The sequence below is a fragment of the Cinclus cinclus genome, chromosome 3 (genome assembly GCF_963662255.1).
Source record: "Cinclus cinclus chromosome 3, bCinCin1.1, whole genome shotgun sequence".
Classification (NCBI taxonomy): domain Eukaryota; kingdom Metazoa; phylum Chordata; class Aves; order Passeriformes; family Cinclidae; genus Cinclus; species Cinclus cinclus.
This window is the reverse complement of record NC_085048.1, coordinates 117071250-117098893: the sequence shown is the minus strand read 5'-3', so window position 1 is coordinate 117098893 and position 27644 is coordinate 117071250. Positions and strand designations below refer to the sequence as shown.

At 50.4% G+C, this 27644-nt stretch overlaps 1 protein-coding gene across 1 annotated transcript in view; it reads left to right on the top strand.

Moving 5' to 3' along the window:
- RALGAPA2 (Ral GTPase activating protein catalytic subunit alpha 2) overlaps positions 1 to 18974 on the top strand; it is a 93664-nt gene extending 74690 nt beyond the window's left edge. Inside the window, exons 38-40 of the mRNA XM_062490735.1 lie at positions 7773 to 7894; positions 14808 to 14846; positions 18836 to 18974. Of these exons, the coding sequence (XP_062346719.1) occupies positions 7773 to 7894; positions 14808 to 14812 (127 nt within the window). The 3' untranslated portion in view covers positions 14813 to 14846; positions 18836 to 18974. The remainder of the gene's footprint in view (positions 1 to 7772; positions 7895 to 14807; positions 14847 to 18835) is intronic.
- The last annotated feature ends 8670 nt before the right edge of the window (positions 18975 to 27644 follow it).

Below are 27644 nucleotides of genomic sequence, written 5' to 3'. Positions count from 1 at the left end.
CCATATAATTCCAGGAATCCCTCTGTCAGTGTGCTGCTCAGCATCAGCTCAGTGAGACTGGTCTCCTGAGCCCACAAAGCCACCTTAGTATCACTGCAGTCGTTCCAGGGGTGGCAATCACACCCCATGAATGGCAGCACAAATAATTTTTTTTCTAGACCATATGTAAACAGTTTTGTGGCACATTCTCATTAAAAGAGAGTCTGGCATTATCTCCCCTTCTCCTGTCTCTGGTGGTTTACATTTAAATTTGGGAATTGCAGAGGCTGGCACCTTCAGGTTCTGAATGGAGTGTGGTGTTATCCCAAGAGATTCCCAACTGTATTTTCACCTGGGTACTGCTGTGATGGACCTTGACCAGTTCCTTGGCTCCAGGTGCACTGTGGAACAGATCTTGTGTGGCATGTGAACTCTTTTGACATTTCTGGCTTTAGAATATCTTTGTGCTTGGGGAGAGGAGTGGCAACAAATGTAGGGATGTTAAATGTACGTGGCTGTTAAACTGGAGACACTGCGAGTCTGTGTGTTTGTATATGTACAATGACCAAAGCATAACAGCAGCAGTTCAAAAACCTTTGTAACCTTCTGTCTTTTGCTTTTTTTTTCTTTTTAATTATAAAATTTTAAGATATAAGAGAATACCCAACAGCATTTTGTCATCAACTGATATAATTCATAAAATAAACCCACAAACCTTGCAAGCAAGTCTGTGCCTTTCCTACATGTCTGGGTACAGGATAGAAAGGTGTAGCTGGCCCAGCATCCCCCTGCCAGCAGCTCCTCTTCATTTATGGTAGGAGAATCTCATTGCCCAGCTGTCCTGGCCACAACACCTTGGGATCTGGAGTTTGGCTGGATCCATGTGAGCCCCACCTGGAATGTCACGGTGGAGGTAGTGTGGCTCCTGGCCGAGCAGCTTGCTGTGGTCCCAGCATGGGTTCTTGCTCTCCCCAGTGCCTTCAGGAGAGAGGAGCTCAACATCACTGCTCTGGGGCACTGGGAATGTGGCTTTCAATTGGACCCAGGCAACTCCCATCCCTTGATCTGTCAGGATTGAGTAGGGAACTGTATGGCTACTTCCAGAGAAAGTATATTTAGGGAGAATCATGCCCCGCTAATTTGCTGGTGAAAACCTTGTGCCCAGGTGTCACGGTACAGAACTCTTTCATAAGCAGCCTCTCAGTGGTTAGATCTCTGTGTGCCCTGCAGAATGAGTCAGGGCTCCTGCAGCTCTGAGCTGGTAACAGGCCATTATGTCCTCATTGTAATTGAAATATTTTCATCCGTGTTAGTACAGCGTTAAGCACCAAATGCAGCAACTGGACCTTGGGTGGGCAGAGGACTGTTTGGACCGTGCAAAATGTGTACAGTGCCATGTTCTAGGTACAGTTGTGTGTGGTTTGTCACCTCCGTAGCAGATGAGGAACATGCTTTATGGGAATAAAGTTAATAAGCGGGGTGAGGTGCGGGCCCAGCTTTTTTTTCCAGCAGAGCAGGTCTGTGTACAAACAGGACCAGCTGGAAGGAGAGCATTGCAGGGACTCAGGCAGAATTACAAAGCTTTGGGTAGGGATGAGCTGGAGTGCTGTCAGAGTACAGAGTGGAGTGGGAGCGGGGCAATGACCCGGTGTCCTGTGCTCCCACTGTGGGGTGGGGTCAGTCTGTTGTGGTACAGGTGTCTGCTCCCGGGGGCTTCCACCCGTGGCAGCGCTCACAAATTAAGATGAAAGCATATTTTCTGCCTTATTCATAATAAATGCAAGATTCTCCCCCGAAGCACTTGGCATGACTAATGTGCCACATATTCTTGCTGTCCCAGAGCGGCGGGCGCGTGCTTCTGCCAGCCGGGTGCTTGCAGCACACCTTGGGCCACGCACTGTGCAAGGCTCTGCACAGGCAGCGTGAGCTGGAGCCTTTTGCCTCGGGGCACCTTCAGCGTGGCTTTGCTGTTACACTGCTTGATTTCCACAGAGATGCTCTGAAGCAGTACGAAACGTGTTCCTGTTGTTGTTTAGCTGCACTTTCCCCTTTTAAGCAATTTACAGTGCGGGAGCCGCCGTGTTGCACCGCGCGGGCCGGGAGATGCTGTGGCAGCGTGCCCTGTGACTCGGAGAACCCACGGCTTCTCGGGGACCTGAGACCCCTCTCCATCAGTCAGCGTCGAGCTTCTTTTGTGATCCCGTGAGGGACCCGGGCCCCGCTGCAGGGAGGGAGGTGGCAGAGCTCCAGGCGTGCTGCTGAGGTGCTGGGCTAATGCTCCACAAACAAGGAATCCCTTTGCAGACCTCTCCATACCTGTCGGTCTTGGGGAGAGCTGTGTCTCCTCTACACCAGGGTGTTCTGGGCTCCAGCCATTCCCCATGGGCACAGAGGGCTGCCTGTCACTGTGATTTGTGGCACAGCAGTAGAAAATTATGCCGCAGAGAGGATGAGCTCTTGGTTTTGGCAGCAGAGGATCGTCTGCCCGTTTTGGTAGGGCTGCTGTTCCTCCTCCTTGGCACGGGCCGGCCCTGCTCCGCCGAGGGAACTCTGGCTCCCCTGGCTGCAGCATGGACAGATGGCCGTGATGGGGGCTGGCCATGGGGAGAGGGGCCCACCGACCCCAACGGTCACGCAGCCTCGGCTCGCGCGTGTCTCACGTGCTGCATGGAACAACTTAAGGCAGGCGCCTCTGGAAAGCTTCCAACTCGGATGCTTTGGTTTATAAAAAGCACGTAAGTCTGCAGTGGCTGACAGGTACAGTTTAATTGCACCTGTTTAGTGAAGGATATATGTTACTAAAATTCCCCCAAAAGTTCTCGGTGAAATTCGTTTGGCGGTGGCAGTCATTAGACCGTAAATGGTGGCGAGCCAATTAAGCAGATTGAGTTTCACACAAAACTGCCTAACACCACATTTTAAAAGCACGGTAACTCCATCCTCTTCAGAGCTGGGAAGGACAATTAGGTGCAGAAAGGTCATCAGCCAACACATCTCTGCTAACCTCAGTTTTATGGTCCTGGCTTTATTCTGCTTTGGTAAGTCCCAAACATTTATGTTCTTGTTTGTTTTCCAAACTGCTGTTGCAGTGTTAGGAGCAAACCCTTCTTCGTGAAGCATCTTTGCACCCTGTGATGCAATCAGGAGGAAACTGAAATAGATGTTTCTTGCATTGAATGGTAAATTCAATGATTTTCAGCAGGTCTCCCTAGTTGGGTAGAGAAGGAATTGGCATGCGGTCATGTAGCTGGCCTTGATGTCCGATGGGCTGGAAAGAGTTGTCTCCCTCTGTACTTGGAGCTTCTCCAGTGGCCCGATGCCCCAGAAGCCCTTCTCTGGGTGGGCTGCACGTCGCAGATGGGAGCTGCAGCGGGTCCAGGCCAGCAGGCTGCATTAGGGGCCCTCTGGAGCCGCAGGAGCACGCGTTGCAGTGAGTGCTCTCTGTGGGCCCTGGCAGTGTCCTGGGTGCCCGTTAGTGGCACCGGTGCCCTGGGGTGTTGGCACGACCCATGGGCCGTGGAGAGCAGCCAGGTACTTCTCCCCAACCTGGCCACAAACACTCCTGTCTTTTATCTGCCCGCTGTGTCAGCAGAGGGTACTGCTCTTTCCATGTATTGGTGACAGTATATAAGTGCTGCCAGAATGTTTTTATTTTAAAACTGTAGTATGGGGCAGGATGGGCTGGCCATTACAACATCAGCAGGAGTGGGGGCCCAAGAGTTTTCCTTGAGGTCAGCATGGAGTTAAGGTTAATAAGCAGAAGTTCTGTATTTTCAGGATCTGCTTGAGTCATCACCTTCTATATTCCCGTGTTTCTCAACAGGGCAGTTTGGTATGGTTTAGTGTCGTGTGTGTGTGTGTGTGCAAGGAGGGAAACAGTGGGCAGACCCTGGCCCTGGGGTGGCTCAGGTCACCTGCAGAACCCAGATTATGAGGACTTTGAAGGGTTTTCAAGGTCATTGTGTTTTAAACTGTGTGTCTGAAACTGGCTCTGTGTTGTAGAGGTTAACTGTAGAAGTGATGCTGGTGGGTGAGAGCTGAGTGCTGGCTCATCCCTGCCTCTCTGGTGAATTCTCAGAAGCTTCTGCCTTTTGTCTTCTTTTGCATCTGGAAGGATGTCCTGTGTGTTTCACTTTGCAGGTCATCCTGCTGCTGCAATTAGATGTTGAGGTTTATCACAAATAGCTGATACTCATGTTTTAATGTGCCAGGGTTTTTTTTCAAACAGCCTTCATTGCGTGGTCGAAATGGTAAAATAACTGGTCTGCTGATAAAACACTAATAGAAGCTCATAACATTGAGATTTGATTGCTGTGTTCAAGTAGGACCTAAATTCCTGCTTTCCCACAGTTTTATATATATTCATGATCAATAATTCACACCTTGTCACGGCTGTCAATGTCATTGTTTCATATGAAATTAAAAAAACCCAAACCTGTTTGTGTCTGTCTAAAACATTTTGCTCTGGAGTTTTGCCTCGACAGAAGCAAAATGTAAAATAATGCAGCCATGGAGGGATAGGTCAAATTGCCGTACATATTAAAAGAGGAGTTCCTTTGAGTCTGATATCATTCCATTTATCTGCAGATCTCAGGGGATGCCCCAAGCCCCCAGATAACTGGGGGCTTAGTTAATCAGGGCAGCCAGTTGTCCAGCTTTCCATGGCGTAGGGTTCAAGCTCACAGCCCATCCTCTGCAGCCACAGCAGTGGATTTGTGTTCCCTGCAGTGCTCCAGCCCTCAGGCTGCTCCAGGAAAGCCAGCCAGGCACTCGGGGCTCCCTCTGGCCCTGCTCAGAGCTGGGGGTTTGCTGATCCATGGGTTGCATTTTTAATCCAGTAGCTGAGATGGCACTTGGTCTAAATACCGCTTGATGTTGGTGCCACCTTGGTGTCAGGTGGGCTGTGCCCAAAGCTCGCAGGAGAGCGGTGACACAAAGGTCAGGTTAAAGAGGTGGAGTGTGAGGTTCTGATGTTGGTGACTCAGTGATATTTCGCTGTTGGCTCTTAGGTTGAAGGCATAGCACGTTTCTGAGGGGCTGCTCTGACAGAAGTATTGCTCCAGGGGTTTTTGGAGCACAAGTGTTCCTGCAGGGCAATAAATAGGAAACCTCGCGATGCTTTTTTATACAGGACGGAGGTGTTTTTGGGAGGGTGTTCTTACAGCTTGTTCACCATGTCTCCGCATTCAAATTCCTGAACGTCAGTAAAATTTTAGCTGACTTTTTCTTTTTTTAACGAATCCCAACTGTTCTCCCAAATGTGAGCATGTACTGAGGCATAGATAGCAGGGAGTTTAATTTGGCTGTGCTGCAGTCACTTAATTCCCTTTTGATTAAGCTGTGAGTGCAAACGAGCACGGGCATCGCGCTCGCTGCCCGTATGGCAGGAGCTGCTGCGCTCCTGGGGGAGCCCCGGAGGGCTCGGGGAGTGCCAAGCCAGGGTGGCCGGTGAGTGAGCTGGGGTGTGCAGCTCTCGGCCTCGCTGCGCTGGGGGTATCTGCTCCCCCTGCTTTTGGCTTTTCAGCGTGCAGGAGAGATGCTGAGCTGGGGTCTTCCTTGCGTGCCTCCGAAGGGCCGGTGGATCTGCAAGGCTCTCCAGATCTTGGAGTGTTCTTCCTCAGCTGCTTCTCCTGCAGCTGCTTGTCCTGTCCGGGCGATTTTTTGTGCGGTGAGCAGCATCCTCCAGCTCGTCGATAGGATTTTACGGGGTGCAGAGCAAACCCGGGCGGTGTTTCCGTGCAGCATCCATCCTAAGCGGTGCTCGGGTGCGCTGCTGCGTTGAGATGCCAGGGCCGCTCGGGACCCAGCAGGGCATCACCAGGCGGAGCACGAGAAGCCTTTTCTCGTTCCCCCGGCCTGGTTGGAAGCCCGCGAGCAGCCCCGGCCGGGGCCGGGCGATGAATGGGAGCGCTGCCGGGCGGCCCGCAGGCTCAGGTGGTCGCCATCCCCCGGTGTCGCGGAGCCCTTTCAGAGATTTGTCACGGCCGGGCCCGCTCCCGCTGCGGCAGCACGTGCCAGCTCCGTGTCGCAGGGGCCGCTGCCAGACGGGCTCGGAGCCGCCGCAGCCCCCGCAGCCCCCGGCCGGCAGCGAGCCCCGCTCCGCCCCGCTCCTCCCGCACCGCCCTGGCAACAGCCGAGCGCCCAGCAATCGGCATCTCCGTAATGAGCGCTGAATGGCATCCCCCAGTCCCTTTAGAATTGGGCCCAGGCGTGTGCCTCCTCTGCGAGGAAGTTTGGCGGCCTATTCATTAACAAGAGTCACCAGGAGTTCAGCCCGTGGAGGGGAGGCAGCCCCGCACGCCGAGGGCTGGCGCTGGCAGGAATGCGTTCTCCCGGGCTTCGGGCAGGGCAGGAAAACTGAGCAAATAACGCTGACAGCAGGTGCAAACGCTGAAATGCTGGCTATTGATTTTCTTTCTTCAGGCTTCCGCGGGAAATTTATAAGAAGATTTATCACGTATCAATCGTCCTCTGCGAGCGTTACATGCAAAATTCTTCCTTTCTTTCTCTTCCCTTTGTTGCCACCTCGCCTGCAGGAACTCGTACTTTACTTACTCCCTTCGAGGTCGACACTACATCATCGTCTCCCAGCTTCAAGCACTGCTTTTCTCTGATTTTTTTTTTTTAATAGTGTTTCAGAGTGGTTTTGTTAATGTACTGCAAGTCACAAATGGCACTTCAATATTAATTAGTAATGCTTTTCAATTCTAAATACCCTCACCTGCATTCTCTTGTCACTGGTGTTATTCTCCTGCTCCTAATTTCTAAATTCAGCTTGGCCTTTGCTCCCACCGAACAGCCTTGCAGAGCTCGAGTGCATTTCCCCATAACAGGAACACAATAAGTCGCTGAAAACTTTTGTTTTCACTGAGGAAACGGAGAATGAGATGTCATCCTGGCTCCTGCGAGCCCTAATTCATAAAGTCATACGTGAGGCTCTCCAGCCCATTGTAGGTTTATCCCAGGCATTATCCTGTTATTGGAAGTGTATGATTCACCTTCTGAGCAGACAGAAGCTGCACACAAAAGGGGAAGATTTGCTTTCTCCGCTGTGAAAGGCTGCCGCAAGCAGGGGTCCTATTAAGACAGCTGGAAAGTTGCTTCAGCTTGTTACGCTTGTAAGTTTTATTGGTGACTGGTTTTTGATTACACATTTGAATGCTGTGTGTTCCAGGTTGCCGAGTTTTAATTAAAAGGCAATAGTCTCGATGTTAGCTCGCTTTGTTGTCTGCATTATTCAGGCCATAATGCATGCAAGTTGTGGGCTGGGTTTGTCCACCGTGCATCATTTATTTGGGATACATAAGGTTGCACCTTCCAGCACCTGCCCTAAATATAACTGTCACGCTTTTGGAATTGGTTTATTGTGCTTAATTTCTCCTAAGAAGTCTAGTGATCAAATGAATATGGGGGGGCAGGGGGGGAGTGGGTTGTATCCCTCTGTCCCGTAGCTTTTTTCCTCCAACAGAATTACATTTCTGCTGATTGAAACAGGAATATTGTGTGCCAGGAGCTTCCCATAGTGCCACAGCCTGTTTGTGACAGTGGGCTTTGATCGGGAGCTTTGCTCCTGTGCTGGGCAGCTCCCAGGCCACAGCTTCTCAGTCAGGAAGCTCCAAAGGTGTTACCCTGAATTTCCAGCCCTGAACGTATCTCCTCCTTGTTGTTCCCACGCAGGACTGTTGGGCAGTTTGGTCTGGTTCCCTGCCGGTCCCAGCGTGGATGTGGGGCTCGGGGAGGCCGTGGGACAGCCTTGAGTTGTGCACACACCTTTCCTTAACGGGGCATCGCAGCTACGAGGAGAGAGCTCTGTACCTCGAGGCCATCATCCAGAACCACAAAGAAGTGATGACGTTTGAGGATTTTGCTGCTCAGGTCTTTTCTCCCTCTCCCAGCTACTCCCTCGGTGGAACTGGTGAGTCTCTGCACATTATTCTTCTTTCTCTGTAGCCCCAAGAAGCACTTGAGCAGCAGATGTACACCTGTTTTTTGTAGATAAATGCTTGCAAATTTAAGAAGACTATTCTTCCCCTGAGTCAACTAATGAATATCAAAAGGAATGATGACATTCATTTTAATTTGTTTTGCATCAGAGCTATTCACACTGCTCCTTTATTCAGCTATCCTGTTAACCCCCAACTCCAGCGAGGTTAATGAACTTTCTCGCAGTGATGGGCTCGGGCTCATTTAGGACTCTGGGTTCTTGCTGAGCTGGGAATATGTTGTTCAAAAGCGAGGCCTGAATCAGGGCTCACTTATCAGAAATAGTTCCTCGCAGGGGAAGCTACTGCTAATGCTAAATGGGGATTATTCTGCTGAGCTACGGGGTCAGGGATTAATGCACAAGGAGCGCAGGAACGGGGTGCTGTTGGGGAATCAGCGGCATGCGGGACACGGGCGAGTCCCCTCTGTGCAAGGCAGCCCTGAGCACCTGGCCTGGAGGCTCTGCGGGGTTTGTCATGGGGTGTGGGGTCTGTGGGGGGTGTGTGTGCACACATCACTGCTCCTCAGGCCTGCTGAGAGGTGACAGCAGCATGCCCAACTCCGGGAATTTGTTGCTCGTGTGCCGTCGTGGAGGGTTAGGTTAGAGTGCAGTCACAATTGCTGCCCGGCTGGTTTGATTGAGTTTAAGTGAACCTCTCCTGAAAGGGAGTTTGGCTCTGAAATGCACATTTTTAGTGCCTTCAAAATGTGTTTTTTTCCAGCATCCAGAAAGTATCTGGTCACCATGTGCTGGACTCTCTGACAAAGATTCCTTAATCCATTGTTGACGCTCCTAGGGTGACACTGGCACTTTCTAATCATTCCCTGCTTCTCTTTTGGATTGCTGAATAGATTATTTCCAACCTGTATAAACGTTGCAGGACATCTGCTCTATTTCTCTTTAGCCCGACTTGTTAGCAGATATCTTCCATCTAAACTGAAACACTGAAGGAAGAAATTAAATTTGCTCACATAAATCACTTAGGAATAAAACCAGCCGTGCAGCATTGTCTGGCGTAGCTGGCTCCGATCCTGGCGTGCTCGGAGCTTTGTGAGGAGATAAGAGGCCTGTGCTGGCCGGGCAGTGGTGGCCAGGAGCAGCAGGCTCCTGGAGATAAGCGCTGGCAGGAGGGGGGAGGAAGCCGGGGCCATTTACATAATCGCGCCTCTGCGTCCTGGAGAGGCGTCGGGGAACACGGGTTGGATCTATTGATCTCTGCTGAACTGGAATACTAAACAACGCTAGGAAAGCTTATAACTTAAAGCTTTGATTAATGTTTCCTACATTAAAAAGTAGAACAGCTGTGCATTAAATTCTTTTATACACTCTGCCAAAAGTCTGGAACAAAAAAAATCGCCCATTTCAATAGGAGCGCGGCGCGTGCCCAGGGCTGGTTGTTAGCACTTGAATCGTTTATCTGTGGGCGTATGAGCAAATAGAAATGTAGATATAGCGATCTGGTTTAAACATTTTGCTCTCTGCATAGTTGTGTTTCACTTTCACGTTGTTCTTAGCACACGCTGTTGTGTCACATGTGGTTTGGCAGGGCAGCCCCTTCCCCAGCCCTGCTTTCTGAAGGACAAGCTGTGTCTGCCAAACGCATTTATAGTGTTCCCCGGTAGCTGAGTATTTCAGAACGCTGTTAAATCAGGAGTACCCGGGTATGGTTTCATTATTTTAATTGCTTTTAAGTGCAAAGCCTCCCCCAGTCAGGTCCCGATTTTCAGACTTCTGAACCTCAGAATTAATTTCCCACTCATGAACTGGAGGCTGGCCATGACTTATGGTGTCAAAATCTCTGCTTCAGAGAGCTTTCCTGACATTACCTGCTGCTTCTCCTGCATATTTAGTGAGTGGTGAGCAGGGACAGTGTCAGCTGTGGCCATGGGGACGTGTTTTCCATCAGATGCCCTCAGCAGGGAGGCTGGGAGCAACCCCAGCAGCTCCACTGTTCCCCAGGCAGAGATGCACCTGTCCTGCACCTGCAGGAATCACCTGTCTGGCACTTAGAAATACAGGGGGCGTTTTTCTGTTCTGAAACAGAAAAGAAGGAGTCAGGGAGCAGTAAATAAAAAGGAGCACTTTCCTCTGAAGGAACGGTCAGGCAACAGCACAGGCTGCCCGGGGAGGCACCGGGTTGCCCATATGTGGAAGTGTTCAGGAGGTGTCAGGATGTGATTTTTGGGGTGATGATGGTGGTGCTGGGTTTTGGCCACTGGACTTGTTGATCTCTTCCAGCCTTGATGGTTCTGTGGGATGCGTGGAGCTGGCACAGGTGGCAGTACAAGCCAGCTAGTACTGCTGACTCTGCTGAGCATAAACTGCTTGGGTAAATTGAAGATTAATTCTCATCTGAACTGATTGTTGTAACGCCCCTCAGGTGTGATCCTGTCAGTGCCGTGAATTCATGTGTGCAGCAGAGAGGGTCAGGGGGCGAGGGTGCTGCTTGTCACAGTGCAGTGTTCTCGGGAGTTACCACGGTGGTAAAAAACAAAAACTTTACTGGTAAAGCACAGTAAACATAGCTGCCAGTGACACATTACTGGGGTATCGCTGGCTAGGAAATAATTATTTGAACTGGTTGTTTTTGTGTTTTCTAGTGCTGCCTCTGGACATGCATCCCCAAGCTCATGTGGGATGTGGTTTTCCTGCCCTGGCTTAGTCTCCCTGACACCGGTCTTGCAGGTGCTGCATTTCCTGCAGGGAAATTGTCCAGTGTATCTCCTTTGCTGGTTTGAGAAGCATAGCCCTAAACTCCCTGTATGGATCATAGATAGCCCCGATATCTTCAGCGTTGAAAGTGCAGCATTGTAGGCAGAATGGCCATCCCCAAACTCATTGAGGGGATGTGCAGATTAGGAACAAAAGCTGGGAATACGGCCCTTTGTTGTTAAACTGGTGCATTACATGCTGTATTTTAATTAGGCAGGGTTTGAGAGGCAGCCCAGGAAATCCTCCATAATCCAACACTATTGAATTATTCTCATTCTTTCCCTCTGTAGATTTCACTTCTTTTAGTGGACAGGCTTTAAGCTGCTGTTCTTGCTCCCTCAATCAAAACCAGAAATACTTCTTCAACAAAATTTAGTGTGTTCTTTAAAAAAATTGGTGAAGCTGCAGTGGGCAGAGCAGCGCCCTGACTTCAACTGCCTCTGCGGCTCATGAGGGTTCCTTGGGGCTTTGGGCTGGTTTTGTGTAAAATCAGCTGTCAGCAGCATGGTGTTAACCTTGGGGAGTGGAAGGGGCCGCTGGATATTCCAGAACTCTCCAGTCATAGCTTTCCCACCACAAGGATTGTGTCTGAGGGGTTTCTGCTCGCCATGGCAGGTTCCTGCTTTTCAGGGAAGCCCCTAGCCCAGCGCTGCCGCCGGCACCTCAGGGGTTAATGGGAACGGGCACACTTGACTGCTGAGAGGACTGATCTAATCACTGCCATATCCAAGTGCATCTGTTCACCATGAGGTCATTCTTGTGCATGCTAATGACTTGGAAAATAAAGCACAATGCTCAGAGTTATCAGGGAGGATATAGTGTAAATCTTGGCTTTTTTAGTTGCTAATGGCTGGTGTGGAATGGGCAGAGAAAGCATCTCAGGTTCTTGCAGTTATAGCTTAATGTTTTTAAAGCATCCTTTTCAGTGCAGCATCAGAAAAACTGTGCTGGGAAACTTGGACATGTGTGGTATCTGTTGATAAATGGATTCTTTAATGAATATTATGGCATTGCCCAGGAGCAACACTTGAGTCGAGGAACTATTGAGGTTTTCAGCATTCCCTGGTTTTAAAGCCTAGGGAGCTGTGCCTGCTGATTTACATAAAACCGAGATTTTGCAGCCTTTTTGTTGCAAAGGTGACACATGCTTTTCTTTTGTCTCTGGACTTCTACACGCTCGAATTTCTCCTAGTAGAAAATATTTGAATGTACAACTACAGTGAACAAGATCTGGTTTATTTTAAACCACTTTTCGTTCAGTGCTGAGCTTTCTCTTTCCCACTTTAAAGCAAAAGGATTACTTGACTTGGACATCCAGATTTAAAATATATTTTTGACAGAAACAAAACCAAGCCCAGAGTAGTTCTTGCTTTAAAGAGGACTGATGCTTTCTGTAACAGTTGTTAAGCCAAGGATTCTTTTTGCTTTGGTTTAGTTTTTCTGGGGTTTTTATACTACTTTGGGGTTTTTGTCCTTTTGTCTTTTTCCTTGAAGCTCTGTAGGGTGTTTTGGCAGATCTGTGTCCGGGTTCTGTGTGTGTGTACATATATATACACATATACACACATATATATAGTATTTCTGCCTATTTTGCTGGGAATATTAAAAACGTGCACATCTGAAACTGCTTAGCTGTGCCACGGTATCAGAGCACATGCAGTGTGTGCCAAGGGCTGGGTTTGAGCCCTGTGTCAGTGTTGCCTGAAAGTGAACTATTTGTTTCTAATAGATGTGATTTAGGAAATTCCTGACTGTCCTGGTTACTAGTGAGACAGGGAATTGTTGCTAGCATGGAGCATGTGTGAGGTGTGCTGGGCGAGGTGGTCAGCAGGGGAGGTGGCACACTGTGCCATGTGGGTGCTGCCATGGTGGTGCAGGCTGTGCAGGCAGTGAAGGAAGAGGAAAAACTGAGGGAAGTGGAGCAGAGGAGCCAAGACAGTTACCACAGGAGGCAGGACTCAAGTCGTCCCTGTGAGGACTGTTCAGGATGAGGCACAGGGACCTGTCTGGTTTCCTCCGTCTGTTTTATCCAGGTAGTTCCTCATCCTCGGCAGACTGGAGCCCGACGCCGCTGGGCTGCCCCTGGGAGGTTCCTGCAGTGGCACCAATGGATGTGGGAGCTGCTCCTTACTCGAGTGCTCTTGGTTATCAGTGCTCTGCCCATAGTTTTCCTGCTTGTTCGGCAGGACTGCTGCCCGAGTGTCCCTGTGAGGGTCAGGAATGGTCTGGCATTAACCAGGGCGGGGGTCACAGGTACCACGAAGTGCTGGGGGCAGCAGCTCTGTCCCCCCTCCAGCTCCCGTGGCCAGACAGGCTGATGCAGGTGTATGCTGAGGGTCCAGATCTCTGCAGAGCCCTAAGGAAGTGGCCATCTGCCCAGTGTGCTGGGGCTGTCCTTGTGCCACCGCTGAGGGTGGACAGTCTGAACTTGTCCCCCGAGGCTGGGCAGGTGCTGGGACTGCTTCCCCCTCAAGCCTGGTGTTTCCCTTGGGATTTCCAGCAGTGGGGAGGGCGAGAGGCACATCAGGGCTCTCAGCCTGGCCCCCTGGCTGTTCCATGTAATTGGTTTGCTCAGAGAGTGCTCCCTGAGCTATGCTCTCCGGGAGAGGAGGTGGTGTGGTGAGGGGGGGCTTATCGCAGCAATCAGTGCTGGGATGGACGAAAATATGAGCTTGACTGAGCCGTCTCTTCTGCCGGGTGACAGCTCCAGCTGCTCGAGCTGTCAGCTTGGAGAAGGCTCCAGGCAATGTGGCCCCTTCACGTTTTCCCTCTGCACTGAGGTGAGACCTGGAGCAGAGGCAGGGCAGAACCAGGGCAGAGCTGTCCAGGACTGGGGCTGCCCTACCTGTGACACCCACATAACCCCCAGCACCTGGTAGGGTCCCCCTGCCTGATACTGACCCTTGCAGAACTAATTGGCAGCTACTCCAACTTATGAGTAATTAAACTTCAGTGTGTACATTTCAGTCTTATTTCCTACACTCTCAAATGGTGGAGGCCCACGCTGGTGCCAGGCACTCCCACCTGAGCTGGGCGCTTGTGGGTGCTGTTGTAGGGTCGGTTCTGTTCTGGTTAACCTGTGGTGTCAGATTCTCTTCACCGTGTCACAGTTTTCTAGGGCACTGCAGGATGTATGTGGCTTTGATTAACCCAGCTGCAGTTATCCATGGGTTCTTCCATGCAGGCTCAGGATGCTGCTTACAGTGTACTGTACGCTGTGCAGATGTACTGCAATGATGCTGTCTGGAATTTTATTACCTTTGCATTTACTGGGCTGGAAAACAAAGGTTTCCACAGACCTGTCCTGGCTGAAAGGTTAATGGGGGGCTGGAACAGGTCACAGCTCACACGAAAACTTCATGATTTTTCCTCAGTACCAATATTCAGGATTCTTACAGGTCATGGTGTTACCCAGCCTTGCTTTCAGGGGTGTTCAGCTGCATCATGAGCTGTGGCTAAAAGGCTACAATATACACCACCTCTCTCTGGCTTCCTGCAAGGTAACCCTGCATTTAAAGTGTTTGCATCTATATTTTAATTGTTTTAATTCCTCCTGCAAGAAATGTGTTTTAAAAGCTTAATTCTCTCTAAGCAGCCTCACCTGTGAGAGGCTCTCCTGTGTGTGTTTGTGTCTGTGTGTCTGTCTGTCTACATGCAGGTGTGTGACTGCTCATGGACAGGTTTTATGCACTCAAGGACTTCCTCCTCTGGGAAACTTATATGGCACCAGGATCACTATGCTGCTCACTTGCTGGAGTTTTAACCTGGCTGTAGTGTCACAAAAGTTTAGGTCTCGGTGAAGCCTCGAATTTTAGCCAGTTTGAAATGGTGTGACCAGCAGCAGTGCCGGAAGTGGAGCCGAGACGTGACGCAGCTGCACTCTACCATCCCACAGCAGCAGGTTTCGCAGAAGATGACGGGCAATGAATATTCATTCCAGTTTTTGCCTACAGTCCCTCTCTTGTTTCAGTGCTCAGACCCCAGGAGGAAGCGCACGGGACCGTATTTCTGCAGGTCCCTGAGGGGAGCTCTCCTTTCCAACTTTGGTGGGGTGTGCTGTGTCGGGTTGGTATGAGTGCAGCAGTCACAGGGGGCTGGTCCTGAACTAACACGGTTTTGTTTTCTCCTTTAGATTAGACCGTGTATGTTCTCGGAACAGCAACGGCCGCAGGTAAGAGTGACGCTTCCTACAGGTCCCTCTGCTGCTGCAGTTCATCGCTAAGAGCTCTCCTTCCCCCGCCTCTGCTCCACGTTCAGCTCTACCCCGTGTTCCCAGTTTGTCTCAAGCCTCCTCTGCTCTGCACGCCGTGCTCTGCCTGTGCCTCGCATCTCCCACACACCCCGTGCAGCTCTGCCTCCTCTGCTCTGCGTGCAGCACCCCTCCCCTGGTGCGCTCTGCACCTGGACCTCCCTCTAGGGCACAGTTCTGCCTCCTGCCCACACCACAGCAATGCCTCCTGGCTCCCGGAATGCCACTGGCCAGCCACAGGCAGTAATGCCACATGCGCATGATACCGAGTCCTGCAAGCTCGGTCCAGTAATGCCTCCCATAATGGTAAAGAGGCCCCCAGTGTAGGTGTGATAACACCACCTGCCATCTGCGTATGGTAAAGTCGCCTGTACGTGGTAATGGTGAATGCGATCTGTGTATGGTAATGGCTCAAAGAGAAAGGGAAAAAAAAAAAGGGCCTGGTGTGGCGGCCCAGAATCCGCGTATTTCCCTTTTTTTTCCCGTACGCAGATTGCGGTTCTTTTTTTCCGTACGCGGATTGCGGTTCTTTTTTCCCGTACGCGGATTCCTCTTTTTCCGTACGCGGATAGCGGTTCTTTTTTTCCGTACGCGGATTCCCTTTTTTCCGTACGCGGATTCCCTTTTTTCCCGTACGTGGATTTCCCTTTTTTCCGTACGCGGATAGCGGGTTTTTTTCCGTACGCGGATTGCGGTTCTTTTTTCCGTACGCGGATTCCCTTTTTTCCCGTACGTGGATTTCCCTTTTTTCCGTACGCGGATAGCGGGTTTTTTTCCGTACGCGGATTGCGGTTCTTTTTTCCGTACGCGGATTCCCTTTTTTCCGTACGCGGATAGCGGTTTTTTTTTCCCGTACGCGGATTCCCTTTTTTTCCGTACGCGGATTTCCCTTTTTTCCGTACGCGGATAGCGGTTCTTTTTCCCGTACGCGGATTCCCTTTTTTTCCGTACGCGGATAGCGGGTTTTTTTTTCCCGTACGCGGATTCCCTTTTTTTCCGTACGCGGATTTCCCTTTTTTCCCGTACGCGGATTTCCCTTTTTTCCGTACGCGGATAGCGGGTTTTTTTCCGTACGCGGATTCCTTTTTTTTCCGTACGCGGATTCCTTTTTTTCCGTACGCGGATAGCGGTTCTTTTTTCCGTACGCGGATTGCGGTTCTTTTTTCCGTACGCGGATTTCCCTTTTTTCCGTACGCGGATAGCGGTTCTTTTTTCCGTACGCGGATTCCCTTTTTTTCCGTACGCGGATTTCCCTTTTTTTCCCGTACGCGGATAGCGGTTCTTTTTTCCGTACGCGGATTGCGGTTCTTTTTTCCGTACGCGGATTCCCTTTTTTCCCGTACGCGGATTGCGGTTCTTTTTTCCCGTACGCGGATTTCCCTTTTTTCCGTACGCGGATTCCCTTTTTTTCCGTACGCGGATTTCCCTTTTTTCCCGTACGCGGATAGCGGTTCTTTTTTCCGTACGCGGATTCCTTTTTTTCCGTACGCGGATAGCGGTTCTTTTTTCCGTACGCGGATTGCGGTTCTTTTTTCCGTACGCGGATTTCCCTTTTTTCCGTACGCGGATAGCGGTTCTTTTTTCCGTACGCGGATTCCCTTTTTTCCCGTACGCGGATAGCGGTTCTTTTTCCGTACGCGGATAGCGGTTTTTTTTCCGTACGCGGATAGCGGTTCTTTTTCCGTACGCGGATTCCTTTTTTTTTTCCGTACGCGGATTGCGGTTCTTTTTTCCGTACGCAGATTCCCTTTTTTCCGTACGCGGATAGCGGTTTTTTTTTCCGTACGCGGATTCCTTTTTTTTCCGTACGCGGATTTCCCTTTTTTCCGTACGCGGATTGCGGTTCTTTTTTCCGTACGCGGCTTCCTCTTTTTCCGTACGCGGATAGCGGTTCTTTTTTCCGTACGCGGATAGCGGTTCTTTTTTCCCGTACGCGGATAGCGGTTCTTTTTTCCGTACCCGGATTTCCCTTTTTTTTTATCTGTACATGGTTATGGTGCTCCTGCCTATGGTCATGGCCTCTCTGACGTGGTTTTTATTTTTTGGCACAAGTGGTTGAAGGCCTCCCTCCTGTATTTGGTTCTATTTGTCCCCTGTAGGACAAAGACCTCCCCTGCATGTTTAAAGCATTCCCACACTAGGTACCTGGTAATAATTTTTTTACTTCTACTGTGCTTCAGCTTCTACATTTGTTGAAAACTTTATTATTTTGACCATCTGCCATTCTGCCTCACTGCAGGAATGTCAAGCTCAACATCTCTCTCGCAGCCCTTCCCTCTCCCACACATTTCTCCCCAGCCAATATCACCACAGGTTTTGTTTGAATCCAAAATTGACAGCTCTGCATTTTTCACAAAAAAAAATGCCTTTACAGGCTAAGTCAAGCTTCCCACCTTTTTCGAATGTGCTATTTCCCCTCAGTCAGTTTTCTCAAAGACCCAATCTGGTCAGTCAGGGCTGTCTTTGAGATGCAAACGCAGCAGCGAAGGCAGGCGGAGGGGTTCGCACTTGGGGCTGTGCTGCTGCTCTTCCACTCCTGCCTTCAGTCACTCAAACTCCCAGGGCTGCTCAAGCAGACAGTTACACGGCTTACAGCCTACCTTGAACGGGCAGCTGAGAGCCAGGGTGGGTCTTTGTCCTCTGACAGCAGCTCAGGGCTCATTCTGCTCCCATACTGAGTCGTGGCTGTGTCCCCACCTGTCTTGCAACAACAGTGCCCTTCTTACCTGTGCCCGAGAGACAGCTTCAGCCGAGGCCGTAGCTGCGCTTTGGGGCATTTTGCGCATGTTTGAGATTTATCTGGGCTAGGAAGGTGAAGGGAGGATTGAAGAGCTGTGGCCTGGCCAGGCACAGCTTGAGAATGGATTTCGCTGTTGCTCCGGAAGTAGGTCTGTGCTGCAAAACAGAACCAGCCTTTGGAGAGGGTTCAAAATGTCCCTGTGCTCTCCCCCTGCCTGGCCATGAGGCTGTTCTTCCCTAGTACCTGTAATCACAAAATTTGTGTTTACACTTAGGAAGAGAATTGCAACATGGTTTAAAAATACTGTTTCCTGAGGGAGCTGATGAAACACTGTTCTCCCGGGAAATGCCTTGGGACATGTCCAGCCCCCAGGAGCAGGGCCAGGTGTCCCCCTCAGAGCAGCTGAGGTCATTAGTGTTTCATTTAATAACCATGTGCTCACCTGTTCCCTCTCAGCCACCCTGGGCAGGCCCCTGGGAAATAACCAACAAATGACTCCACTCAACAACAGAGCATAACCCCCCATGCCACAGCCCCCTAAGGACCTTTCCGCAGTGGTGACCATAAAAGGGTACCTGTTATGTAGTGGAAGAAATCATGATTCTTTAGGATTTTTCCAGAGGTTAAGGCACCTTCCAGGGGGAATTCTGTGCCCGCCCTCATGCTTGGAATGCTTGTTTCCAGCTCTCTGTAAAAGGCCAAATAAACGAGGGCAGTTTAATGACATAAAGCAAAAACCAGTTTTGTATCACCCACACAGAACTATTTTATGTTGGATCTTCAAGTGAACAGGATGGGAGCTTCCTGCATCCCTCTTTATGGGGCTCTTGGGGCCCTGAGAGCCATGGGGTGCTGCAGGGGCTGTGCAGATCAAAAGGGGGTGATGCTGGGGGGCTCAGTTCTCACCTGGACACTGATGGCCCCTCATGGCTTAGCTGCTCCTCACTCCTGGAAGCTGGCAAAGAGAAATCCCTGATTTCTCTGGGAAGTGCAGTGGCAGTTACTTGCTCCCTGAAGCAAATTCTTCCTCTAAAGGTCAAGTTCACCCAAGTGCTCCCCAGGAAAGTCTGGGAAGAGGCGAGTGGAGGCGCTGCACTGTGCCACACACTTATTCTGATGGGACAGGCTGTTTGTCCTGACCCGAGTTTTCCCTGCCTGCTCTGTTTTCCAGGCTGCCTCACCACAAGCGCGAGTGCCGACCTCACTGACACCACTGGTGTGGAGCTGCCACGTGCCCCCAGGAGCAGGGGCTCCGCGAAGCTGCAGCGCTCTGCCAGTGCCCTCAGCAAGGCGCCCACCTGAGGCCCTGGAACACAGAGGGACACTGCGGCCCGGGCAGCCCACGGCACCTGAGCCAGATCAAAACGGGCACTTCTGGGTGAATGTGCCGTGAAGGGGCAGGGCAAGGGGTTTGCTCTCTGAAATGTCCTTTCCCCAGTCTGGACAGACATGGCTGGGGATCGCATGTCACCTGTGTCACCATCGCCACTGCACTGGCACCAGGTGAGCAAGGCCCCAAGGCCCTGGGCGCAGATGCCACAGCCAGAAGTCATGAACCAGCACTGAAAACAGTTATTTAATGTACCCTTAGAGCATCACTTTAGTCATTCCAGGCAGCACTTACCTGTGCATTAGGGAATTTCTTTTAAAAAGGGCTTTTCCCGTGATTAGCCAGGTAGCAAACGCCTGCTGGAGCACAAAGTGGATGAGGGAAGAGCTCTCCAGTCAGTGCTGTCCCACTGTGGGAGTGCCATGGCATTTCTGTGGTGTGTGCAAGGGCTGTGCACTGGAACTGCTCCCTAGAAAAACAAAAATAAAGCAAATCCCTTTTAGAAGAACAAAAGCCACACTCCTGCCATGACCCCTTCCCAGCACAGTGTGAAGAACTGGGTAACCCCCTCACCTTATCCCAGCAGGCTGTGACCTGCCTCTAGCCAGAGCACAACACAGCTGAAGGCTTCTGAGGACTTAGGGTCCTCCTGGCACCTGCTGTAGTGAGCAGAGCTCGTGTTGGCAGTAGCTGATGTGTTTTGGTCTACACATGTCTTAGGTTGATGGGGTGAAAATTTTTATAGTTAAATCCCTGGTATTTTAAAGCAACAGAAATCTGAGATCCAGCAGCCACAGAGCTCTGTCCTGCTGCTGCTTGGTTGCTCCTGGGCGCACAGACATGCACACCTCCCAACAGAATGGCAGTTGGTTTAAGCAAAGGCATTGGGGTTTTTTTTGTTTGTTTTGTTTTTTGTTTTTTTGGGGTTTTTTTGTTTTTTTGAAAATGCCCCGTTGGGCCCCCATTTGTTTTTGCACTTACACTTGGTGTAATGACCATCTGTCCATCTGAGTGCCTGCACCAGGCCAGGGGCCACCCTTTGCCTGTGGGGCACATTCCAGCCATGACCAGTGATGCCAAGGTGGCCCTTGGGCTCTGCCACGCTCTCTGTGCCCGAGGGGCAGCAGCTCAGCCTTGGTGCCTGACAGGAACTCACCTGGTACAGCTGCAGGAAGGAGCCTCTGCCACCGAGGGCCTGGACAACTGGTTTGATTTTCTGTCTCACTATTGGGTTTTGCTTTCTATTGATCTTCTGTCAGTGAAGGAACCTAGAAAATAAAACATGTATTTTAATTTATTGTACATTCAGGGCTGGACGGGCAAGGCTGTCTGGCACTTAGTTTTCCAATAGCTGGTCTGAAACAATTTCAAAGGCATCCTTCTGAGTAAGGAGCACTTTCTCCTTAGAGCAATATGTATGTACCTCTAATTCAGGGAAGAATTCAGACATCAATGAAAATCGTGTTTTCCTGATGTCAAAAAACTATTAATTTGTATAAACTCTGCTGTGGTTTTGCACCCTGAACTGGATGACAAAGCCACTCTGTTATCCCTCACAATATGAATAAATCTTTGCTCACAATAAAGTTTCTCCCCAGAGCAATAAAAGGCAGTACCTGTGTGGTGTGTGTGGCGGCAGGCGGGAGGTACCAGGGCTGGAGGTCCGGTGATCCTGGCGGTGCTGCTGGGACCCGGCTGCTGCGGTGCCATGGGTGAGCAGGGCTGGCTCACAGGGGACAGGGACAGGCGCTGCTGGACACGGGTCCTGTCTCTCTCTGCACGAACAGCCGCCGGGTGCGGAGCGGGCAGCGGTGTTCCCAGGAGTCCTCCTGAGGAGCTCACACCATGCTGTGACTGACACGAGGGCACCCATGGGCCCCACATGGCAGCAGTGTCCTTACTCACCCTGAAGGGTGGCAGCTCCTGCCAGCCTGGCCCTGTCCATGGCACCAAGCACAGAAACAGACCCATGGGGCCCCCAGAAGCCACTGTCCATAACCTGCTTCCCAACGATGCCTCATGACCCAACCACCCGTATCAGCATAAAAAAATCGAGGCTTTTAGTGGCGATTTTCTCCTCTACAGAAACATTCCTTAAACAAATGCAGGGGGCTGCACTCAGCCATAACGATGACTCTGAAAAGACAAAGGAAATCTCCCTTCCTTTGCTGAACAGTGAAGTCCTCTCCTGAATTGCTTTCAGGTGCTCCAACCAGAAATGGAGAGTTAATCCAGCTAGCTCCAGACAGAGCTCCCTTTGCACAAGTGCACACACTAAGGAGCTGTTGGGAACCTGCTTCCACCTCCCTTTCCCGTGGAGGATCCTGTCCCAGGAGCGGGTGCTCAGTGCACTGGGGGTCACCGCTGGCAGCGCTCTGAGCCGGCGGTGCCCCTCACCAGGGGCTGTGTGTGCCGCTGCCCCGGCCGGGGGGCACACGGCTCCTGCGCAGCTCAGGGCGCGGCACGGCCTGGCACTGCCACTGGGACACAGAGGGACACAGCCCCCAGCCAAGGGGCTGCAGCAGCTCTGGCAGAGCCAGCCCAGCACAGGGCAGGAACGTGGGCCCATGGCACCCCCAGCCCTGCACCTGTGGCAGCAGGCACAAAAATGGCATTACAAATCATTTACTGAACTAAATGACACGTGGACTAGTTTATACTCGCCCAGAATGGATTGTGTTGGAAAGGAACTTAAAGCTCATCTCATTCCACCTTCCACTATCCCCCGGTTGCTCCAAGCCCCATCCAGCCTGGCCTTGGAACCTTCCAGGGATCCAGGGGCAGGCACAGCTTCTCTGGGTACCCTGTGCCAGAGCCTCCCCACCCTCACAGCCAAGAATTTCCTCTCAGTATCCCCTTTAATTATACCGTCCTTCATCTTTAGAAGGGTGCCTAACATTTTTATCAATATTTGTATAGGTATTATCTTATTCCTATGCCTCTTATTATGCTCTCTGTAACTACAGAAAATATATTAGGGATCTCGTGTTCTATATATTCTACAGTATTTCAAATTATATATCTAGTATTTGATGTTATGTGTGTCTGTATATTTCTATTAGCTAGAGTATATGTTAGAGATATTAAATACACATAGATACAATATGTATATATTACATTAAGGAAAAGATATGCAATCTGTGATCTATAATCTAGGTATAAAACAAAGTATTTAATGTGACATGCATTATATATTATATCATATAGGCACTATATATTTTATCTTATTAATACCTGGTTTTGAATACCAAATATTGACTGTAAAGGTAATAATTTTATCCAAGAATTGGTTATAGGTTAAATAAATATAACATATTATCTTTACATTATACTTGTAGGCACACATCCCTGGTATATATTTTACCCATATGTACGTATCATGACATAAACTGTAACATTACCTTGCTAACTGTAACACTCTGTGCATTCATATGCAGTATACTTTTATTTTAAATGTATATAAGAAAATTATATAAATCATACCAGCAATGTCTCAATTCCGTATAAAATGATATAATGAACATGTAATATCTGGCACATACACAGTGTGCACCTGGAATATTCTGTGCACTCTACAGATACAATTGACAGTATTTCAGACCATGGGTGACGTGTGTGCACAGTGGATATGCCAGGTGTGCACACATATGAGCACCTACGCTCTGCCCTCCACAGCACACAGATCCTGGCTGCAGAGCTGACAAAACCTCCTGTCACACAGGAATGTTCCATTACATCAACGCTGGTAATGTATCAGTAATTATATATAATGCACAGATTATATTATATACTGTAGATAATATATTTCATATGCATTGTCTAAGTGGCAATATATAACAGACATATATTAGTACTTATTGTATAATATAATATGCTTTGATATAATACATATATTATACACTACCTACGTATTCTGAAGTCTACTCATATAGATCAGCTATATAGAATATAATGCTATAAAAAGAATGCATTTTTTACATTTATTTTATCACAGAATCCTAGAATAGTTTGGGTTGGAAGGGAACAGTAAAGCTCATCCCATTCCAACCCCCTGCCATGGGCAGGGACACCTTCCATTATCTCAGGCTGCTCCAAGCCCCGTCCAACCTGGCCTTGGACACTTCCAGAGATCCAGGGGAAAATGCAAAATATAGTTTACTGTATGTAAAAAATTCTGATTTTATTTTGTGTGTGTTTAACTAAACCAAGACCTCCTAACTCAGACACCCCCAACTGTAACATCATTTTCCTCAAATTTGTCATTGCACTGGTGTTGCACTACAGGCAATTTCCCTCTAAAAAACTGTAAAATTAGCCAATAAAAACACCATGGTCCCATACCCTAAGAAAGCAGAACCCGTTTTAACCTGCAGCTGAGCCATGCTCCTTCTCTCCCCAGGCAGAGCCTTTGCTCTGGTGAAATCCTCCCCATCCCTCACCTTCTCCATTCCCTAAGAAAGGCTGAGAAGCCTCAGCAGAGCACAAGAACCAGGCAGGAACAGGCTGGGCTGTGCATGCCCTCGCCTTCAGAGCTGCGAGGGGGCTTTATTAGAGCTTACAAAGAGTGCTTCTGTTCTAAGAGGAATAGGTCTTTAAGTGCACCTGGCTGCTGCAAATGCTGTCCCAATTACCGTGCAGGGAGGATGTGCTCCTAGGAGGGTCCCTGTGCCGGTGTGGGATTCCAGCTCTGCCCAGCTCTGGCCCCTGGCTGCCTGCTGAGGAGAAAACAGCACAGTCAGAGTAGCACTGGGGCGGCCCAGCGCCTGGATCCAATGGCACAGACTAGAACCAAGCCTGGCAGTGTCTGGTGTGGAACTGGTACCACAGGACAGCCCGTGCTTGGCATGTCCCACCTCAATGATTAATGCATCAAATGTTGCCAGAGGCAGCCTTTGTTAAGTGGACTGTAAATGACATTTTATTAAAACCATTTATAGCCCCGATGAGGCTTCTTACCTGCGAAAGGATCTGAGGTGTTTAATGGCACGTGCAGGATGGTATGTGCACACCCAGATCCTTCACCAAGGGGAGCTGCCTGAGTGCTTCAGGGACCTGCTGCTCCACCCAACCTAGAACACCACAACCCAGCACTCCTGACCCTGCAGGCCCCAGAGAAATACCTGTGAGTCCATGAGCCATTTCCCAGCTCATCAACAGCAATGCCTCTTTTTAAACAGGCTTGTGTTCTGTGAGGAAGAATCTGAAATCCAAGGCAAAAGCCTGTCATAGTCATCGTCCTGTTTCCAGGCTTGGCCCAATCCCATGGATACCTCCTAGCTGCCCACCCCAGAAACAGACCAGGAGGTGCTGAGCAGGGCCCCCCAAAACCTTGAGCTGTGGCCAGCCGTTTCCCAGTGAGCCCATCCAGCAAGGCAGCTGACAGCTGCCTTACTGCACTGATGGCTGCAAGGGACTGTGGTGTTGGTACCAAAACTTGTGAAAACCTTCCCTGGGGACAAGCAGCCTCCAGAGAGTCTTCTGTGGGCAGGAGCAGCTTGCCCCAGCTCCAGACCAGCTCTTAGGCCACGGGGCAGGGATGGTGTCCCTGCTGCATTTCTCAGGACCCTGAAGGTTCCTCTATCTAATCTCCCAGCAACTTTCCCTGTGCTCACAACTCTCGGTCCCAGACCACGCATTTGGCTCTCGGTGTGCTCAGATAGGAAGTAGGCTCTGGCACAGCAAACCCCTCTGCCCAAATACATGGAGCGTGAGCAACCTCTGCACCAGCTACCTCCACTGTGTCACGTCTGGGGCAGGATCTGTGTTCTCCACAGTGCCCAAACCTGTTCCGGATGGATGCACCGAGAGCCAGCAGCAGCTGATTTGTTAGCTGACATCAGGAGGCTTTGGGTGCTGCCAGCTGGCCAGGACGTAGCACCCACCAGGCAACACCTGCATTCCCAGGGCTGCCACTGAGAGCACTCCGGGTTCAGCTGTGCTGATCGGCCCCGGAACAGCCACTGAGCTACACGTGGGCTGGCACTTTACAGATACAGAGCAGGAGACCGAACCCAGCAGAGACCCAGCGCTGGGGGCCTGGGCGGTAGGACAGTGCCAGGAACTGGTGAGGGGCAGTTTTCATCCCCAAAATACTGTCCAAAGGATGCTGGTGTAAATGGGTGGCTTTGTGACCTGTCAGGCAATGCTCTTCACTGCCAGGTGGCAAGAGATGCAAAAGCATTGGGGGTGATGCTAATGGCTCCCTGCAAAACCCCTCGGGCAGTCGGGGCTCACCCTCACAAGGAACCTCTCCAGAAATCCCTCGGGCAGTTGGGGCTCACCCTCACAAGGAACCTCTCCAGAAATCCCTCGGGCAGTCGGGGCTCACCCTCACAAGGAACCTCTCCAGAAATCCCTCGGGCAGTTGGGGCTCACCCTCACAAGGAACCTCTCCAGAAATCCCTCGGGCAGTCGGGGCTCACCCTCACAAGGGCCCTGCTGTGCAGGCCAGGGGAGAAAGGCAGCAGACACACAAGGCACAGCAGCTCTGCCCAGCTGCTGCAGCCCAGGGATGCCAAAAGAAAATTATGCCCCTTTGACAGGATGTTTGTGAAACAGAGCCATTTCCAGCGTACTCCACTGCCACCTCTCCTTACTCCTCCCAACACAGGTCTCCACTAATCACCCTTTCTACTCAGCAGATGGAATACATCCATGCTGATGGTTACCCAGACAGTTAAAAAAAAAAACTGGGGAATTCTGGCCCTCAGCAATTCCAACTGATTCTTAGCAAGACAGACATGGATTTACTTGACTATTAGGAAAGGGACAGCATGTGAAGCTGTTGTTTTGTTTTGTGGCCTATTAGCCACAGGCTTTGAGCATGGATTTCAGCAGGGACACGTCTGGGACAGTATAGATGGAGCCATTAGGCTTCTCTGGAGTATGTGCCGGGCATTGCTCTGGAAATGGTGGCCAGAGAGGATGGCCACATGTGTTGGCAAAGTCCCCTCTGGGAGCAGAGAGCCCGCTCCATGGACAGCTGCGACACCGTCTGTGACAGCCCCAGATCTGGGGCTTTCCAAGGCCAAGGAAGCCAGGAAAGGCAAAACTGCACCTCTTGCCAGGCAGGGTTTGCTGCCTGTGTCTCTCGGGCTATGCTCTTTTGCAGTGCATTGATTTACAGCTAAAATCACAGCTTTGCCTAGGCCTGAAGTCAGCCCTGGCACTACCAAGTTGGTTTCCTAGGAATCAAGAGAGCAAGACCATACCCACGCATTGGTAGTGTTCAACCTGACTGAACAAGGGGAAAAAAAAAACAAAAACAAAAAAAACAAACAAATCTTTCTCTAGAAAGATGCGCCTTATCTACAAGCTTTGCTTTATCATAAAATACTCAGCCAGTTCCTAGGAAACTACCCTCCAGGAAGCTCCACCACCTGCCTTTCCCACAGTGAATCAGGCTTAGGAGCCTTTAGGTGAGAAGATGGCAGAAACAAGCTGGAAATCTCTTCCAGAGAGCCAAAGCCTCAAACGCATTGCTACCCCAAGACATTGCTATGCCCACACCAAGCCCTTGCAGCCCCTGGCCCTTCATACACCAGTTTGGGAGCAGGGATATGCTCTTGGAGCTGCCAAGCAGATTTGCATGCCATGAAGTTGGCTCCATACCTGCTCCTGCTGGCAAAGGGGGAGATTGTACAGGTGCGTACAACACCTGTCTGTGAGACAGGTTTCACAAACCCAGCACACACCTCCCCCATTTACACAGATTTTTACAACAGTTCCGACCAATCCCGTCAGATTCCCACGTACAAACACAAGCCCTGGAGACTGACCTATCTACATAGATATGTATATATCTATAGATACAGTTATTGAAGAATGCTGCAGAAACCCCACTTCAGGGCACAAGGAGCAGACAGGAGCTGGCTCCAGCCCTGCCAGGAAGCTGCAAAACACCCGGCCTTCCTTGCGTCAGGTACCACTACTCACAGCCAAAGCAGGATGCCGCTGCTCTACCGAGCCCCCAGACCCCACGCCTCACATGCAGCAGCCACCCAGCAAACAGCACAGTCCTCCCAGGCGGGGATTTCTACAAGTTCTCCACTTACAGTGCTGCCTTCTCCTCGAGCTTCCCCTGCAACACCTTGCAGGGAAGGGCCCCGGCAGCTCTCCCCAGCAGCAGAGCACAAGGCAGGCTGTGCCCGGTGTCGGCTGGGCTCCAGCCCACGGCCAGGGTACCCCTCTGCTCAGGGGGCAGCCTTCCCCTGGAGCAGCCACGCCGCATCCCGCTCTTCTCCTCCCCTTAATTCCTTTTTAATTAATCTCATCAAACGGCGCAGAGCAGGCTGGTGCCTATGGAGGCACCCTGCCAGCTGCAGTGCGGAGCCGGGTGCCAACCCCCCCCCCCCGCCAGCCCCCAAGGCCAGCCCGGCAGGGAGAAGAAGCAGGAGGGCTGGGGGCACGCTTGAATTTGAAAATACTTTATTTGAATAGTAAATAATTATACAGTTGAAACAGTTCTATCGAAGCACTCTATAAATAGCTAACAGTTAAGAAAATAATGTGTGTAGAAAAAGAGATTGCATCTAAAAGTAAGAGCTGTTGGTTGCACGGGATAAAATGGTTAAGATCATGTGTTATTCTAGGTATAAAAGTTAAAACCTTTTTAGCAGATCCCTTAAGAAAAAAAGATCTTCTAAAACGC